This window comes from Acinonyx jubatus, chromosome C2, assembly GCF_027475565.1.
Source record: "Acinonyx jubatus isolate Ajub_Pintada_27869175 chromosome C2, VMU_Ajub_asm_v1.0, whole genome shotgun sequence".
Taxonomy (NCBI): Eukaryota; Metazoa; Chordata; class Mammalia; order Carnivora; family Felidae; genus Acinonyx; species Acinonyx jubatus.
Window position 1 is genome coordinate 15,221,508 of NC_069384.1, and position 16,403 is coordinate 15,237,910.

Consider the following 16,403-nt stretch of genomic DNA (forward strand, 5'->3'; position numbering starts at 1 on the left):
AATATTACAGGAATACCTCAAAATCACATAGGAGCACTCCAGGTTTCATTTTAAGTTTCTGCTACTATGATAGCACTGTTATGCCAATTATTTGTGACATATGGCTTGCCCTTAGCAATGGATGCTGACAATTTGTAGAGAATTTTTTGTTACTGCCTCTATAGCACTGCACTGCCTTCTAGAAAGTGATTAGGCTCAAATAGGGTGCAGACTTCTTGAGATACCAGGAAATGTTATCAGAAGACTTCTACCCAGAGACTTTCCAGGTATCTCATAGGCCAACTGTGTCACTAAACACAGGAGTTAGAGCCCACTAACTGTCTCGGTTATCTTCCTCAAGACTTGAATGAGGGCTCTTCAGACAAACTAAAATGTGATCTTTGTGCTGCTTGGGCTGCATATGATAACCCATCTAATTCCAAGAGATAGTCTTTGCTGAGAATAGAAAAGGAAAGTCAATGCTACTGTGAACAAGGTCATAAGTGTCCTATTGTAAAAATTCCAGAGAGTGGATGGGCGGAGGTGAGGCCACCATTGTTAATGAGCAGTAACTGCCCCAGGGTATTTTGATAATGGTGGGACCATTAGAATTGTCCTTTTGAGAGTCAACTGTCAATGAGTTCTTTTCTATCTTCATGATTCATTTTAACTACCAAAGGGGGAGAAAAAAACCAGTAATTATTTTCTAGCCACTGAAACAACAGAATAGTATGTGGCATTTCCGTGATATCCAAATCCAGAGAATCTCTTCAAATAGGTATCAGCCACCCTTCCTCTTGCTGGCTTAAGGATTATGTTTTCTAGATAGCATGGAATATCAAATGTATTCAGAGTATCAAGATTTTTAGTCTTTTGGTAGTCTTCTCTGTATTAGTCAGGGTTCTCCAGAGAAACCGAACCAATAGGAGAGAGATATGAAGAGACTTATTGGGGAATTGGTTCACATGACTCTGGAGGCTGAGAAGGCCTACAATCTGCCATCCACAAGGTGGAGAGCCAGGAAAGCCATGGTGTAAGTCCTGTTTGAGTCTGAAGGCCTGAGAACCAGAAAGGCCTATGGTGAAAATCTTAGTCCAAGGCCAGGAGAAAACCAAAGTTCCAGCTCAGGTAGTCAGGCAGGAGGTAAAAGGACATATTCTCCTCCTTCTGAAGTTCTGTTCCATCCAGGTTCTCAGTGGACAGGATGATGCCCACCATATTGTGGGGAGGGGAACATCTGCTTTACTGAGTCACCATTTCAACAGCTTATCTCATCTGGAAACACCCTCACAGACATTCCCAGAGATAATGTTTAATCTGGGCATCCACTGGCCCAGTCAGGTTGACACATAAAATTAACTACCATAGTCTCTCTTGAGCTCTTATAATTGAGCTCTTATTATTAACAACGAATAGCATTTTGGGGGGCCTTTTTTGCTACTCTAACCCAACTCAGCTACCTCAGACCCAAACAGTTCATCCCTCTTCGTGAGAAAAAAATCTTTTAGCTTCTCCCAATCATGATTATTTATTATGCACTATAGTTCTATTACACAAGGAATTAAAGCAGCCTAGAAAGTACATTTGAAACAAAGTGATAAATACATTTTAAAGGGTAGAGGAGTTGGAACAAAGACGAATATTAGATAAGAAAAACAAAGCTGAATGGCATGAGCACACATAAATATATACTTTGCATTCCTACTAGTTGCTAATGAAGAACCCACAGTTTTCACCCTAAACTCCCCAGCAGTCAAAACAAAGTCATGAAAAAAGAACACCTCCATGCCTTGCAAAACTCATGCAACAGAAAATTGTTTTTATTCAGAAGAAAAACAGCTTGCTATGGCCCTGATAACCATGGTAATCACCTATCCAGGGTGAGTCTCTGGAGGGTGACGTGTCAGGATCTTCCCCACCTCTTTGGCCAAAACCGGCACATGGCTCCCCCCAAGTACAAGAGAACAAGAAATGCAATCCTGCCATTTGCGTTTCAAGATGGGAAATTGGCAATGGCATCAATGATGTCTAAACTATGGGTCTTCTAAAATCAAGAAGAGTAGTGGATTCTCAGTATTGCCCCTATTACAGATAGATAATGTTATTGAAAGGGCTGGAGTTTTTACTGTCTATCAATCGAGGTCAATGATATGATGTCAAGGGTTGTTAAATAAGAATAATCCTGTTAAGAAACAAACACTATCAAAAGAATATATTAGTGGAAGAATGAAGGGTAATATAAACAGTATTGACAGCCACATTCATTTCATATTAATGTGTGCGATGTGGTGTGTTTAGTGCTGTAAAAAATGATTTAGAGATAGCCAGAACTAGTTTCTAGCAATATTGCTTTGGTAAGGTACACACTGCCTAGGTCAGCACCACTCAGTTAGTCGGGCAGATAAGTACGCTATCAAAATTCAAAGAGGGTAACGTTTCTTAGGAAAAAGTCAGTTTTGCCAAGATTAGAAAACTCCCCATATCATGATTATACTTTTTTATTTGAAAAACTGACATTTATCTTGATGTGACATTTTCTTAATCCCTTAATGACTTTTAGTGGAAATACCAATGTGCAGAGAGAAAATCATCATGTGAACGCAATACTTTTATTTATAAAGTATACTATTATTAGATGACAAACTGCTGGCCCCAACCAGTCTACAGACTCTTACATGGACAATTGCTTAAAAAGCACCACTTTTGATGCTACTGGCTTTATTCTTATCTAGAAGCTTCTCAATCACCTGTGTCCTAGTGAGTACACAAAGGTAGCAGGTGAATGATCCATGACTATACTCGTTTCTTATTTTCCATTTATAGGAAATTCAAAGGAAGAACTATGAGAAACTCACCCAGGCACTAAGTAGGAAAGTCAAGAATGGAGATTTTTCTAGCGTGCCAAATAAAAAGTATACCCAGATGACCCAAGGGTTCTATCTGCAATAAAAGTAGACCTGTTAGAGGAATATTCACTGTGTCTTCATAACTTTTTTCTGACATTAAATACGAGGCATATCGAATGAATATTTGCATCCAATCAAAAAATGTTTAAAAAAAAAAAAGCCTATGCCCTCAATTGGCGACCAAACGTCTCCAAATCACGTATTATTCTTATTTTTTATTTTGTTAATTCACTTATTTATTTTTAAGAAAGAGAAAGAGAGAATGAGCAAGGGGAGGAGCAGAGAGGGAGAGAGAGAGAGAGTCCTAAGCAGGGTCTGCACTGCCAAGCGTAGAGCCCAATGTGGGGCTTGAACTCATGAACCACGAGATCATAACCTGAGCCGAAACCAAAAGTGAGATGCTTAACAGATTGAGCCACCCAGGAGCCCCTCCGAAATCACATTTTAAAAGAAAAGTCAGCCCAGTGAAAAGCTGAAAACTCAGGTGCCTTTTTGTTGCTTTTTCAGTGTTAGAAACGATATTTTAAACCTCAGTGTCCAGCTCTATATCTTGACATAAAACTTGCCCAGTCCTCTTTCAAGAGGTAGGCTTGGCTGCAATTACACTATCTAACAACCAAAGTGAAAAATTGGATTCCTGACTGACCGTGGCAGGTTAGCTCTTTATGCTCCGATGATATAAGAGACCAGCTAACAAGACCTCACCATGCATGGCTTTAAACGTTATTGATGGCCCTAAAGCAATTCTACCCTTTTTAAAATTCTTTTGTGAGCTCAGTCTTGTTATCACCATAGGAGTGACTTACACACGGTGGGGCTCAGGATTCAGAGAGAGTTTCCTGTCATTTGTCTTACCTTCGTGACATTACAATTTCACTAAATATTCCTCTGGTCTCCACATTAGCAGAAGAGGGCAAAAAAAGTGTCTGATTGGTGTGTTCAGTGCTGTCATTGAATACTCTCTTCATTCTTTATACCTTTTCACATGAAATCACTCTAGTTTACATATCTTAGGCACTTTCTAGGACCTCTGATAATATATGTTGCTTTTCCTGAGATCTTTGCAATCCATTTCTTCAATTGCAGTTATAAAAGTCTGTTCTTTGTTGTGAATGGACATGTTTTCCATATATTGGTGATTCTCAACCACTGCTGTGAAATACAGAAATCCAAACTCTGCTCTGAGGAATTCCAATTCAGGATGGCTCTGTAATGGAGTCTAAGAATATCCGATTTTAAAATTTCCAGAGGGTATTCTCATTTGCATTCAGAATTTATCAGAGTTGTGGGGAGAACCGACTTGGAAATTTTATTTCCTAGGCTTCTGCATTCATTTCTATACAAATACCTAGAAACAGCACCCAAATAGTCCTTTGCTGACCTGCCCCCAAGGAAGGCGATGCCCTTGATTTGGGAGATTTAGAAACTGTTGCTTATCTCCAAGTCATTTGCAACTATTTCTCCTCAGTGGACACCATTTCCAGGAATCCAAAATAAGATCACAGTTTAATAAACTACCTCTACCCAGAAAGCTTGTCCTTTCTGCTCACCTTCTTTCCCCCTCCCCTTCTAGGTAAAAACAATACACACAGAATGTCTGGAACTGTCAAGACCCAAGTAGGTAACTGGGGATCAGAATTAAGAGGTGGTGTGGCATTTGTACAGGAATGGTCCCCATCCTTCTATCTGTAAACAAATCCTCTTTTCCCCTCCTCACACTGTGGGGTAAGATGGGAGAGCAGTGGAGAGAGAGGCTTCAGAGATATGCATATGTATAAATCCTCATTTAAATACATCTACATACCAGTATTGCAAGTCAACATTTAATGAGTTCTACTCTAAGGCATTACGGTAAGTATTAAAGCTAAGGAGATCAATAAAATATCTATCTAAGCATGGTGTTACTCAGAAACCTAGGCAATAAAGAAAGTAAAACACTGCATTATTAAGAACAATTCCAAATATTAACTTTGGTGAGCATAAACTATTTTTAAATTTGATCGTTAGACCTGCCACTTCAATGAAGATCGAACATAGTCTAATGAAAGAATATTGGATGGAGGTTAATGGCCTGGGTCCGCATCAGCCCGCATCAGCCCACATCAGCCACTGATCTGTCTCAGGTTTCTGATCTGCTGAATCCATGGGTTTCCAAAGCCTCTTCCTGTTCTATGTCCTCAAGCTATTGCAATTGCCCTACTCATGATCTATTTCTTATTATAATTCTGTTTCTGATTCTTTCCCTGTATTTCTCTTTTGCAGATTCTGTTCATGGGCATGATGACTGAGTACTATCACTACTTTTTCACAACCCTGGTAAGCACATCTGGTAGAAACGTATTCCATGCTATAGGAAACATTTCCAGTTATTTCAAAGTCATCCCCACCAGTGTCAGAGGCAGGATATTGTCATGGAGATTTGTATTACTTTCCTAAGAAACCTATAAATCCAGAAATGCTGAACAGCAGGGTTTTTTTTCTTTTTTAAACTAGCATCTATGTATATGCATCTGGAAAGGGATTAAAATGATACTTCCATTAAATAGAAACTGTCAAAGTGCATATGCATAAAGAAGAATCATCTACATTTTCTATATACATTAGAAGGCACACTAAAGTATATCTTGGATTTTTTGATCTATGTGATTTACCTGCCCAAGTCCAGTAGATAGCTGGCTTAGCCAGGGGTCACCTGTCAGGTGTTTTGAAGACCATTAAGAAAAGGAGCATCAGAGATGCTTTGCACAGAGAATATTCTTCACCATAAAAAAAAAATGGCACTGAGCCTAAGAAATTAAGAAACAACACTCTAAATTTTGAGAGTATCAGATCAAGGGAGAATGACTTAGGGCATTGAACACATGTGAATGATGTGATAGCTCTCATTCAATTTCAAAAATCTGTGCCCCCCCCACTACACCCCTCCCAACACACATACACACACACACACACACACACACACACACACACACACACACATTCCACTTTCTTACATGAAAAGAAAACGTAAAACCAACCTTCTTTACTACTCTGTTAAGGTGTGTCCACTGAAATCCACCCAGATTCTGAGAAATGTATTAAGTACCATTTTACCAAATAAAACTTGCAAGGGAGGCTGATGAGTAAGGGAAATATAAGAATTTGGAACAAGGACTAGCTGTCCTTGAATAAATACTACTGATAGAAACAGTTCATTCTATTCCTCACTCAAGTATCTCTGAGAGCATGAAGAGGTACAGAGGACATCATGAGACCAATGTTCTGGGGCAAGTGCCAAAATCATCACTGCTCCAGAGCTTGGGACAAGGGAGTGGGATGCAGGGCAGAAGATCTTGAACTAAAGTTTCCATGATCTTCCCTCCCTCATGGACATCCTAATCAGGTCTTCTGTCAGAACAGTCAAAGGAAACCTTGAGACCTGGAAAGCATCTTAGGTCACAAGTACAACCATCTCCCCATCACCATGAATACCTGGGTTCTACTCAAGGTGGCATGGCCACCTGCCACAGAAATTTCTATCATCCCTGGCTGTGCACCCTCCTAAGGCTAGTTTTGTTGAAATTTGAGAAAGAATATGAACAAAGAAAAAGGCTGGTCTTCACAGAGACCTTTCAGGAACAAACAACTTACTCTCATAGTCTTGCTTTTTTCATCCTTCCCTGACAAGCAGGTGTTGCAAATCGGACCCTAGACTTTCCGTATTCTATATTGCATAGAAACCTCAACTTTTAAGCCCACCTAATTTTGCACCTGTGTAATGTATCCATTTTAGCACACTGCGTTATGTACTATGGAGTCTGTGAAGGATTCCATATGCATTCTGGAATTTTCTGTCTGACCTCTTGTAGTTTGAGTAACTTTTCTTCCATTCATTGGGTGGAAATCTTTCTAGGTCTTCTTCTTTAAATTTGCTTCTTTAAGCATTTTCCTTTGGTTTTATCTGCATTCTTCCATGCTTTGCTTTTATATATTCTTACCCTTCTTGCCCATGAGTATTAATAAAACTTAAAAGGAGAAAGAGAGTTACATAGTACAAAGGGAAAAATATATATATAACACTTTAGAAGGCAGTACTCTTTTTCTGATACTGAGCCAGGAGCACAGAGCTGCCCTCTTAAAATTCTACAGTCTAATCCAACATTATCTTGGTAAAGGGTGGCAGTGTAGAGAAGAATTCTTCAAAAGAACAAATCTGGATGCATCTTCTGCAAATACAAATCATGAGGTATTTCTGAAGCTACTTCTTTCTCCTTAGAACTGCGGTCATCACTGATAATATACTATCTTGCATTGCACTTCCATAAAGCATTTACACCCTTAGGAAATTTCCATGGAAGTTTTTCTCTTTTTTTTCCTGTTAAATGTTATTTTGGAAGTCTGGTTTATTCTTCAATGTGAGGCATTTTTAATGGCATTTTAGAGTCAAACCTTTCTTCATAAGAAAAAAGTTGCAATTATCACATAGGTCTGTTTTAAATATGAATCAACATAAACCCCTGGTTTACACTCAGCCTCCTCTGTCATGGAAGACACGAGTGGATTAAATGTTTTTTTCTGGAAACGCTGTCTGACAGGGAACTAGTTCTACTGTTGTGATACCCAGGTTCACACAACTCTATGGTCCAATTTATTCTCTGAAGAGAACCCTTCGCTTCCTATTCAGAGCTTGTGTCCGGTGAACATTCTTCATGCACTCAATGTATGGGACATGGGTGATTTTCAATGAGCCAGGAAATGATAATTTTTCCTCCTGGAAATGATCTTCCTGTCAAGTGCATATGCAAGTTCCAAATTCCACCACCTTTATAAGATCTGAGGCAGCCAGATGTGATGGAGAAGGGAGGAACTGACAAGCGGGTCATTCTTGAACCAATCACATCACCACTCAGATTTTCAGTGTTCTCGTGTATAAAATAAAAGCATCAGAACAAGTGGACACAAAGATACCTTCCAACGCCCCAAACACTATACCCCGGACAGAATTCTCCAACTTCTCAGAATACCCAAGGGCATACTAATTATTGACAGCCAAATTCCTCGTCTTGATTTGACCAAACTCTAACAGTGTTACAAAAAAATAGATGCAAATGAAAACTGTCCACTGCCTTAGAGCTTCTCAGGCAGCACACAAAGGAAGAACCATAGGAAATGTTCTTTCATGAAGTGGCGTGAGGATGTTTGCCATTTTAGTTTTAATCTGTTGCTTCTGCGATCGTTATTCTCTTTTGCATAGAGAGCATTGAAAATGTTAACCCTTTCTACTTTTATCATTTTTAATACTGCGCAGGACTTATTTGCTTTAGATCTGGAACTCTATAGGTACAGTGGTGTAAACATGACCGGGTTTCGGCTGCTTAATATTGACAACCCTCGCGTGTCCTCCATCATTGAGAAGTGGTCCATGGAGAGACTGCAGGCCCCCCCCAGACCAGAGACTGGCCTTTTGGATGGCATGATGACAGTAAGTAGTCTTAAAATAGAATCACTTGAGGTGATGTTTGAATTCCTCGGGGGTTGGGTTAAGAATCTCGCATGCCTTCCCTAGTGTGAGTAAACGTATCACAACCTGTGCCTTGACTTGAATGAAAGAAGAAGGAGTAAACTTTTCAGGTATTTTCAATGCCTCAGCATGGCTACGCTCAAAAACTGCTATTTTCAGCCTTCTGGCTGTACACACCTCAGGTCAAGTTAATAAGAGTAGCCACCATTGTCAGCCAGATGGAGCCAAGGCAGAAACCAAAGCGAGGGTAAGTGGAGAGAGTTTTGCCCCTGGGAATGTGGCCTTGGGAAGAAGGGAGAGAAAGAAGAGGAACAAGCTGCCTACAAAAATTAGACAGAACCTCATTTCTGCCTTCCTCGTTTCTGCCACATCTCAGCAAGCGGCGGCACACATGGAAAAGTGCCAGATTTACATACAGTTGGCGTGTTCACGTTCTTCCTGCCTGGATATGTACAGGAACACCTTTGCAGACATTGACAGTGATTCACACCAGCCATATGTTGCTCTTGAAGCAGTTGCCAGACCCACCCCCTGACAAAGGAGAGGTACTCTGCTGAACAGATAAATTGCAAACTGCCTCATCAGAGAGCTTCTTGCTAACATCATTTGTCTTCTATTGTCAAAGGCACCTACCCTAGTTTTATTTCTCTAATGAAGCTCCCTGTGTGATGAAGAAAATAGCAGGAGATAAAAAAAAAAAAAAAAAAAAAAAGCTTTCTATGTAGGAACAGTGTCATCTAAAGGGAAAGACACTGGGAATGCAGGCAGGTAATAGCATTTGAAATTGGCCTAGTATTTCATTTCTCTCTTGCCATCATTGGGAGAAGCACTCTTGCTTTAAAGATGCAATTTACTGATAACTGAAAGGTATCATCTTGCAGAGAAATGAACTTGGGATTTCTTTTTTCATGAGAAACAAGTGAGTAGAAAAAATAAATGAATGAATGAAGTGGTTCTGGATGATTCCACGTTCAAGCTCCCTGTCTGTTTTTCAAACCTGAAATAACTCTTAAAATACACAAAGTGATCTGAGAGATAATGATGGGAAGCATTTTGGTACAAATGAGCCTTGGGCAATTTAAAATGTTGCTTTGAATAAGAACAAGTAGAGAATATCTGAGGAAATACTAGGCTTTCTGAAAGGGGAGGAGCAAGCCAGAGAGAGAGAAAGAGTCAGAGACAGAGAGAGACAGAGAGCTATGCTAATACACTGGTTTTTCTCGTTTTCCTCTTGGATTTGTAGTTCCAGTGAGTTCAAATATGGCTCAAAACCCTCTGACTATACTCCCTGCCCCCAATAAGACTTCTATCATAGGATAAGATCTCAAATAATTGTTACCTCTGCTTGGTATATACCACTAAAAAAGTTACAGTTTGGAGCTATGTTAACACAGATTGTGGATTCATGCCAAACAGTAAATATTCATCACAAGGATGGCTTAATTTATTTTTTTTTTTAAAAAAGCATCTGTTGTATTCAATTATACTGAGCTGACAGGACAGTTTGTACATATTGACTGAGATGAGGAAAATCATTAATAAGGAGGAAAGAGCCTCACAACTCACACTGACTCAGGCCAGGCACGGGGTACTGCTATTTCCCCAGCACAGCTCTTGGTGACCTGGGCAAATGACAGTCCCATGGGCAAGAAGCATGACAAAGCCAAGTTCCAATGGATGGAAGAGGTCCTGTTTTGCCTAAAGTTTATGACTGTCATCTCCCCTAAGAAAGAGATCTCTAGGCTCTGTTATTGCTTATTGTTATTATTATACACTATAAAAAAGAAAATAGGGGTTTATCAGAACAGAAGAGAAGGGCTCACCAGGGCACTAAAAGTGGGGAGTGTATAGCTATATCAGATCATGTCTAGACTAGTCAAAAATGTGGTAGAACACAGCACCCACTAGAAGTTGGATCCCATGGTCATGCAGAATTGTTTGCCCCCAATTTTACTGAGATATAATTGTACACATTGTAGAATGTGTACAGCCTAACAGGTTGACTTACATATATTGTAAAACGATTATTGCAGTAAGTTCAGTTAGTATCCGTCATCTCATGTAGATACCATAGAAAGAAAAAAAAATAGGTATAGTTTTGAAATTTATCCCATGATGCATGATATTGACCTTTATTTACCCAAAGAGTCCATTTACCAGTTCACTGTTTCCTTTTTGCTTCTAGTAAAGGGGACCCGTTTGGGGATGTAGAAACTGAGTCACAGCAAATTTAAAGAGCAGCTTTAAAGGCACTCAGTGGACTAATCTGAGTCAAGAGAGTACACCCCATGTCTCCAAGCTGGGGCCCAGATCTAACAAATCTTTGTTCTCGTGTCGCCTCTGTACTCAGACTCTTTTCTTCTCGACCTTACTGATGAAACGTCCCCTGGTTTCAGTTCCACAGGGTCTGTAGTCCTCAGATCTCATGTTTTATTCCTTCGTGTATCTGTATCATTTGTGGCTCTCACTACCTAAAACCCTCCCTGATTCCGGTTTGCCACTTCATCAGAGAAGCCTGCTATGAATCCCCTATCTAAATAATCTAAATAGTAGCCCCCTGCTGTTATTCTCTCTCCCATAGCCTGTTTCCCCTTGCTCTGTAGCCCTGTGACTTAATACACTATACTTTGATTTGTTTGTTCTATGCTTTCCCTTACATGAATATAAGCTCCATGAGGACAGAGACTTTGTCGTTTTGTGATCTGCCTCATCCCCAGCACTGGGAAAGGCCTGGCACAAAGCAGGCCTTCAATAACTATGTATTTAATAAAGGAACTAATACTAAATAAATAAGAATTGAGCATCTGCTAAGACCAAGATGTTAAATGAAAAATATTCATATAGTCCTGAAATAATTCTGTAAGAGTCCAAAGAGAGTTCCTATAAATAAGAAATAGGCCTGAGTAGTGCAGATAGAGATTATTCTAAACTATTAATATTATTTTAAAAATTAACCTAGACTAACCACTGTTAATATTTAAGTTACACCATTACTCTAATAGAATTGCTTCTCTGAAATTGTATGCATTATACCACCACTCTCCGATGTGAATTTCCCTGTTGCCCTACATAGTTATATTTTTGTGTGCACTACATACATATACAGATGCCTTATAAATATATAATGTAGAAAAATTTTAAATATGTTTAAAAATACCCATGTGTTTTTACTTCCCACCTATTTGTCTAATGTCCTCTTTAATGTTTTTTTGAAATTTATTTCTTTTGAGAGAGCAAGAGTGGGGAAGGGGCAGGGAAAGTGGAAGGAGAGAGAATCCCAAGCAGACTCTGTGCTGTCACAACAGAGTCTGACGCGGGGCTCGAACTCACAAACTGAAATCATTAACTGAGCTAAAATCAAAAGTCAGACTTAACCAACTGAGCCACCCAGGTGCCCCTTTAATATGTTTAACTATTAAAAATTTCTTAGAACATCATACACTAAAATATCATCAAATAATATTATGATATATATCAAAACACATCCAAACATGAAAAGCATGTCCAAGATGAAAAATATTGACTCCAGACTTAAGAGCCATAGATGTAATTAAAGGGAAAAAATGTTGACTTTAAAAATATGGTTAAAATTAAGTTAAGAAAACTGTTACTGAGTCAGTAGAGTCCAAAAATAGTGAAACTCGTTATTTAAAACATCTTGAGATTAAAAAAAGAAGGTGTTTTATCAACCGAAGTGTTAATTAACTCAATAGAGGTTGGAGTGATTTTATGAAATGTACTTCATTTCTTTTCACTACGTTTAAATTTCCCTTAACATTTGGGCTGATTTAATCTATTGGCTTTTAGATAGACTGGGATAATGAAGCGGTTCATTTTAGGATAGATTCCTCTCTGACTGTGAACCAAAACTATATATGATTCAACACTACATAGGAATCATAGAAACAACACAATGCCGGTCTATCATTGGCCTTCCCGGTCCTTTAAATGCATTCACAATATCAAGTTAGGTCAGTAGTTTTATGTCACATGTGAGTATTTCCTAGCATGACCCAAAAGGGAGGCACTTTTGAGTGTCCACCTAAATGTTCACTCCAGTGATGAAAGACAATGGACTGTGGGATTCCAGATAAGCAAAGCCTACGTTAAGTACTGACTATGTCCCCTGAATAACTGAATGACCTGACTAGGTTATTTAGCCTCTAAGAGCCTGCTAGCTCATCTGTAAATCTGTAAAATAATATTGTGCAGTGCTCTATAGATTAAATTAGATAATGTCTACAAAGCCTCCAGGACATAGAATTGAATTTACCTGATGGTACCTGCTATGAAGCCAGTGTGTACTCAATCAAAGAACAAAAGGCATTCTGAAATGCAGAGGCAGAATCCTTTTTGTTTACAAGAGACAAATTTCTTGGCTTGCACATGGAGCCCAGGATGGCTCCTTCCCTGGTACCTGTGTGACCTTCTGCGACCAGTGGAATCACCTGGGTATGTTTTCCAACTCCACATATGGTCCTCTTTTTCCAACTCCTCCCTGTCTCTCTCAAAAGCTAAAAATGCTTCTTCACGTTACAGTATGTCAACCTCTGTGCCGGGTCTCACTGGACCTGCTGGAGTTGCTGCCTTAATTACCAAATTTCTAGATTGTGAGTACGTGATTATATCTTTACTACCTCTACAGCCCATTTCCAAACCCTGGTTTGCTTGCGGCTCGCTCTTTGCAGCATCATTCCCAACTCAGGATGTTCACTGCCTCTCCCACTACTTTGGCTCCTCAACAGCATCCACCCCCACAAGGGAAACTAGCTAATTCGTACTAAGAGACAAATTCTGCTAGCTGTATGTTGTGGGTGAGATACTTTAATAGAGGACCCAAGTAAGAGAGTAAATTTAGGAAATGAAGGGAAAGGGTGTTATTTGGGAGAACTTCTCTTTTAGAAGAGAAGATATTTGATATTCACTAACCATACCAGGTTAGTGAATATTTCTAAATTTGCAGAGAAGATGGAAAATCCATACTTTCTGCCCATTCACTCCACAAGGACTAAGTCTTCCTTCAGCACCCCGATCTTGTCCAACTTTTCCCAACAGTGTTATATACCAGGAAGAGAGCAAAATGCAAGGACTCTGTAAAGCCACATCCTGTCACTAATCCTCATTCCTAAGGTGTAGCATCTCACTGGATTGTGTTGGGGTCCCCAGGACCATATTCAGGTTTGATGATTTGGTAGAAGGACTCACAGAAATCAGCAGACCTGTTAGACCCATAGTTTCAGTTTATTGCAGCAAAAGGATATAGATTAAAACCATCAGAGGAAAAAGTTACAAAGGGCACACAGTCCAGGAGAAACTATGCAGAAACTACGAGTGTTCCCCTCCCAGAAAAGTTGTGTTGACAGTATTTCATTCTCTACAGCAATGATGTGGGACATGTGTGAAGTGTTACTAACCTGGGAACCTCACCCAAGCCTTGGTGTGAGGGTTTTTTATCGGGAGTCAGTCACGTAGGCACAGAGCAGCCCCATATCTGACCTTAGTTACTTAGTCTTAGTCTCAGTTACTCAGCAGTTCCTGAAGGCAAACTGAACTAGCGCGGCCCGGGGCCCCACATGAACAAAAATAGGCATTCGTCATAAATCACACTGTTGGCTGACACTGTTTAGCAATGCCCAAGACCCCAAAGATACAAAATCACTATGATCAGCCAAGGTTTGGGATGTTTTTTTCCCAGTAACCAAAGGTCAGTCTTTTCTTTGAATTCGTAGAGTGTGAGCACCCCAGACCTGCTGAGTTAACCCATGCTGTTAAGTTAACCCATTGCATACTGTTGTGATAACTAAAACATTGTGTGAGACTGCTTTTCATATGCTTGTTTCGTGATCCATGTTGCGGTTAAAAGATTTTCTTAGGGGCACTGAGTAATGGGGTTTCGTTCAGGCTTCCATTATAAATAAAATGTGCACAGAAACGCATTTGGAAAAACAAACTCTGAAACACAGGCCAATTTTTTTTTTAATTTACTTAAAATGACTTGAGGGTTGCTGCTCTGTCACTGGCCTCCAGCACAGAACTAAAGAGGAAAGGAAATTCAGGGATAGTTTATTAGTGCTATAAAATAGGTAGAGGACATGTCTCTTCCATCTGAGAAAACACTGCACTTCAAGAGGAAGCATGGTTTTAGAATAAATGGTTTTCTTCTTCGAATTTGAAAAGCACAGATCAGGCCCATGGTTGTGAACCATGTTATTTCCCAGCCCAGGGCAGAGGCAGCCTTGACAAAGAAAGTCAGAATCCTTTCTAAGCCCAGCTTATGAAAACGTTAGATCATTGGAACGTTACTCCTCACACTTCTGTACCAAATCATTCCATTTGTCAACTAGTGATTACACATACAAATTTATGAAAAGCATATCCCACTGCTAAAAAGGTCCAGGTCCTCATAGCATAGCAGTTAAGCGGTTTTTCAGAGCATGAGCTCTGAAATCTAAGTTTACATCTTGAGGTGAAATTCTTGCTTGCCTAATAAGTTAGGGAGCTATCAAAGTTATTTCCTAAAGTTACTTCTCCAAGTCTACATTTCCCTGTCTGTATAATGGGGACTTTGCCTATTTCAAAGGTATCATTTCAACAATTTAAGGACACGGCATGTGGAAAATACTTATAGTGCCTGGTGTGTAGTAAGTTGTCAGTGAATATTCACCATAATTGAACTATTATTATACTTATTAAATCATCAGACAAAAACTTGCTTTAGAAGCAGTTAGTTCGGTTTTGTGGTTGTGAAGACAAACCCGAGCACCAACCTCCTTGTTTTGAATCTTGGTTTTCCCTTCACTAGGTTGGGGATGCTGTTTAACCTGGTTACTTCTTTAACTGCAAAAGAGTAACAGTTATGGTGAGGATTTCGTGTCAAGGTAGCACCTGACTTATAATAAGAATTTGACAAAAGTCAGCTATTGCTACTGATTGAGTTTCAAAAGTCTCATTCTACCAATAGATTACTCTCCTTCAATTCCACCAAATTGATAAAGGAGAATGGTGAAGAACATGGATGCTTGATGAAACAATTTATCTTAGAAGGACATCTTAAAGCCTTGGCGTTATACAGGTCTCACAAAAATGTATTTCATTTTAAGGCAAGAGATACCATGACTTCCTTCTGCAAACATTTATTAAGGACCTTTTATATGCCAGTAACTCTGCTAGCCACTACAGAATAAAGTCGAGGAGTGCTGGGTGGCTCAGTAGGTTAAGCATCAGACTCGTGATTTTGGCTCAGGTCGTGATCTAACAGTTCATGAGATGAAGCCTGACATTGGGCTCTGTGATAACAGTGAGGAGCCTGCTTGGAATTCTCTCTCTCTCTGCCCCCCCCCCACCTGTATGCACACGTGCACACACACTCTCAACATAAATAAGCATTAAATATATATTATATATAAATATTAAATTAAATTTATATATATGTATATATAGGGAGGTGAGAGAGAGAGAGAGAATGAAGTTGAACCATTTCTGCATTCGCAAAACCCACATTCTTATTGAGAAACAGATGTCACTATAAATACATATGGAAAATGCCATGATAGCAATTGCACAGGAAACAGATTTAAAGTGGGGATACTCTCTGGCCTCATAGATGGATAAAGTGCAAGATGTAGTAACCCTTACCCTCTCTTTCCACCTCCATTAAGACATGCTTAGTAAGTGCATAATACATGTTGAATCAACAGATTTCTGAAAAAAAATACATGATAATCTTTGATCTATGACCTGAATTCTAGGTTTAACTCTACCAATTGTTGGCTATATGTATGTTTCTACACAAGTCAATATCCTGTCTAAATGTCAGTTTTCCTACATCAGTAGTTTTATCTATCTGTTCTGTTGATTTGGGGAGCTTGTTGAGAATTTCAAATAAATTTGTGATGAAAACCCTCAACTAAAATGTGAAGGTATTATATGATTTTATCCTTAAGAAAACATGACAATATTTTTATAAAAATTCTAGCAGTTTTGTGTGAAATTTTGCAAGTGAGAGAAATATCATGAGG

General features: G+C 39.3%; 1 protein-coding gene across 6 annotated transcripts in view; it reads left to right on the plus strand.

Moving 5' to 3' along the window:
- Positions 1 to 16,403, plus strand: part of GRIK1 (glutamate ionotropic receptor kainate type subunit 1) — a 368,711-nt gene that overhangs the window by 256,698 nt on the left and 95,610 nt on the right. For all 6 annotated transcript variants that reach the window (XM_027041741.2, XM_027041743.2, XM_027041742.2 and 3 more), the window contains exons 5-6: positions 5,148 to 5,201; positions 8,173 to 8,346. In XM_027041741.2, the coding sequence (XP_026897542.1) occupies positions 5,148 to 5,201; positions 8,173 to 8,346 (228 nt within the window). The remainder of the gene's footprint in view (positions 1 to 5,147; positions 5,202 to 8,172; positions 8,347 to 16,403) is intronic.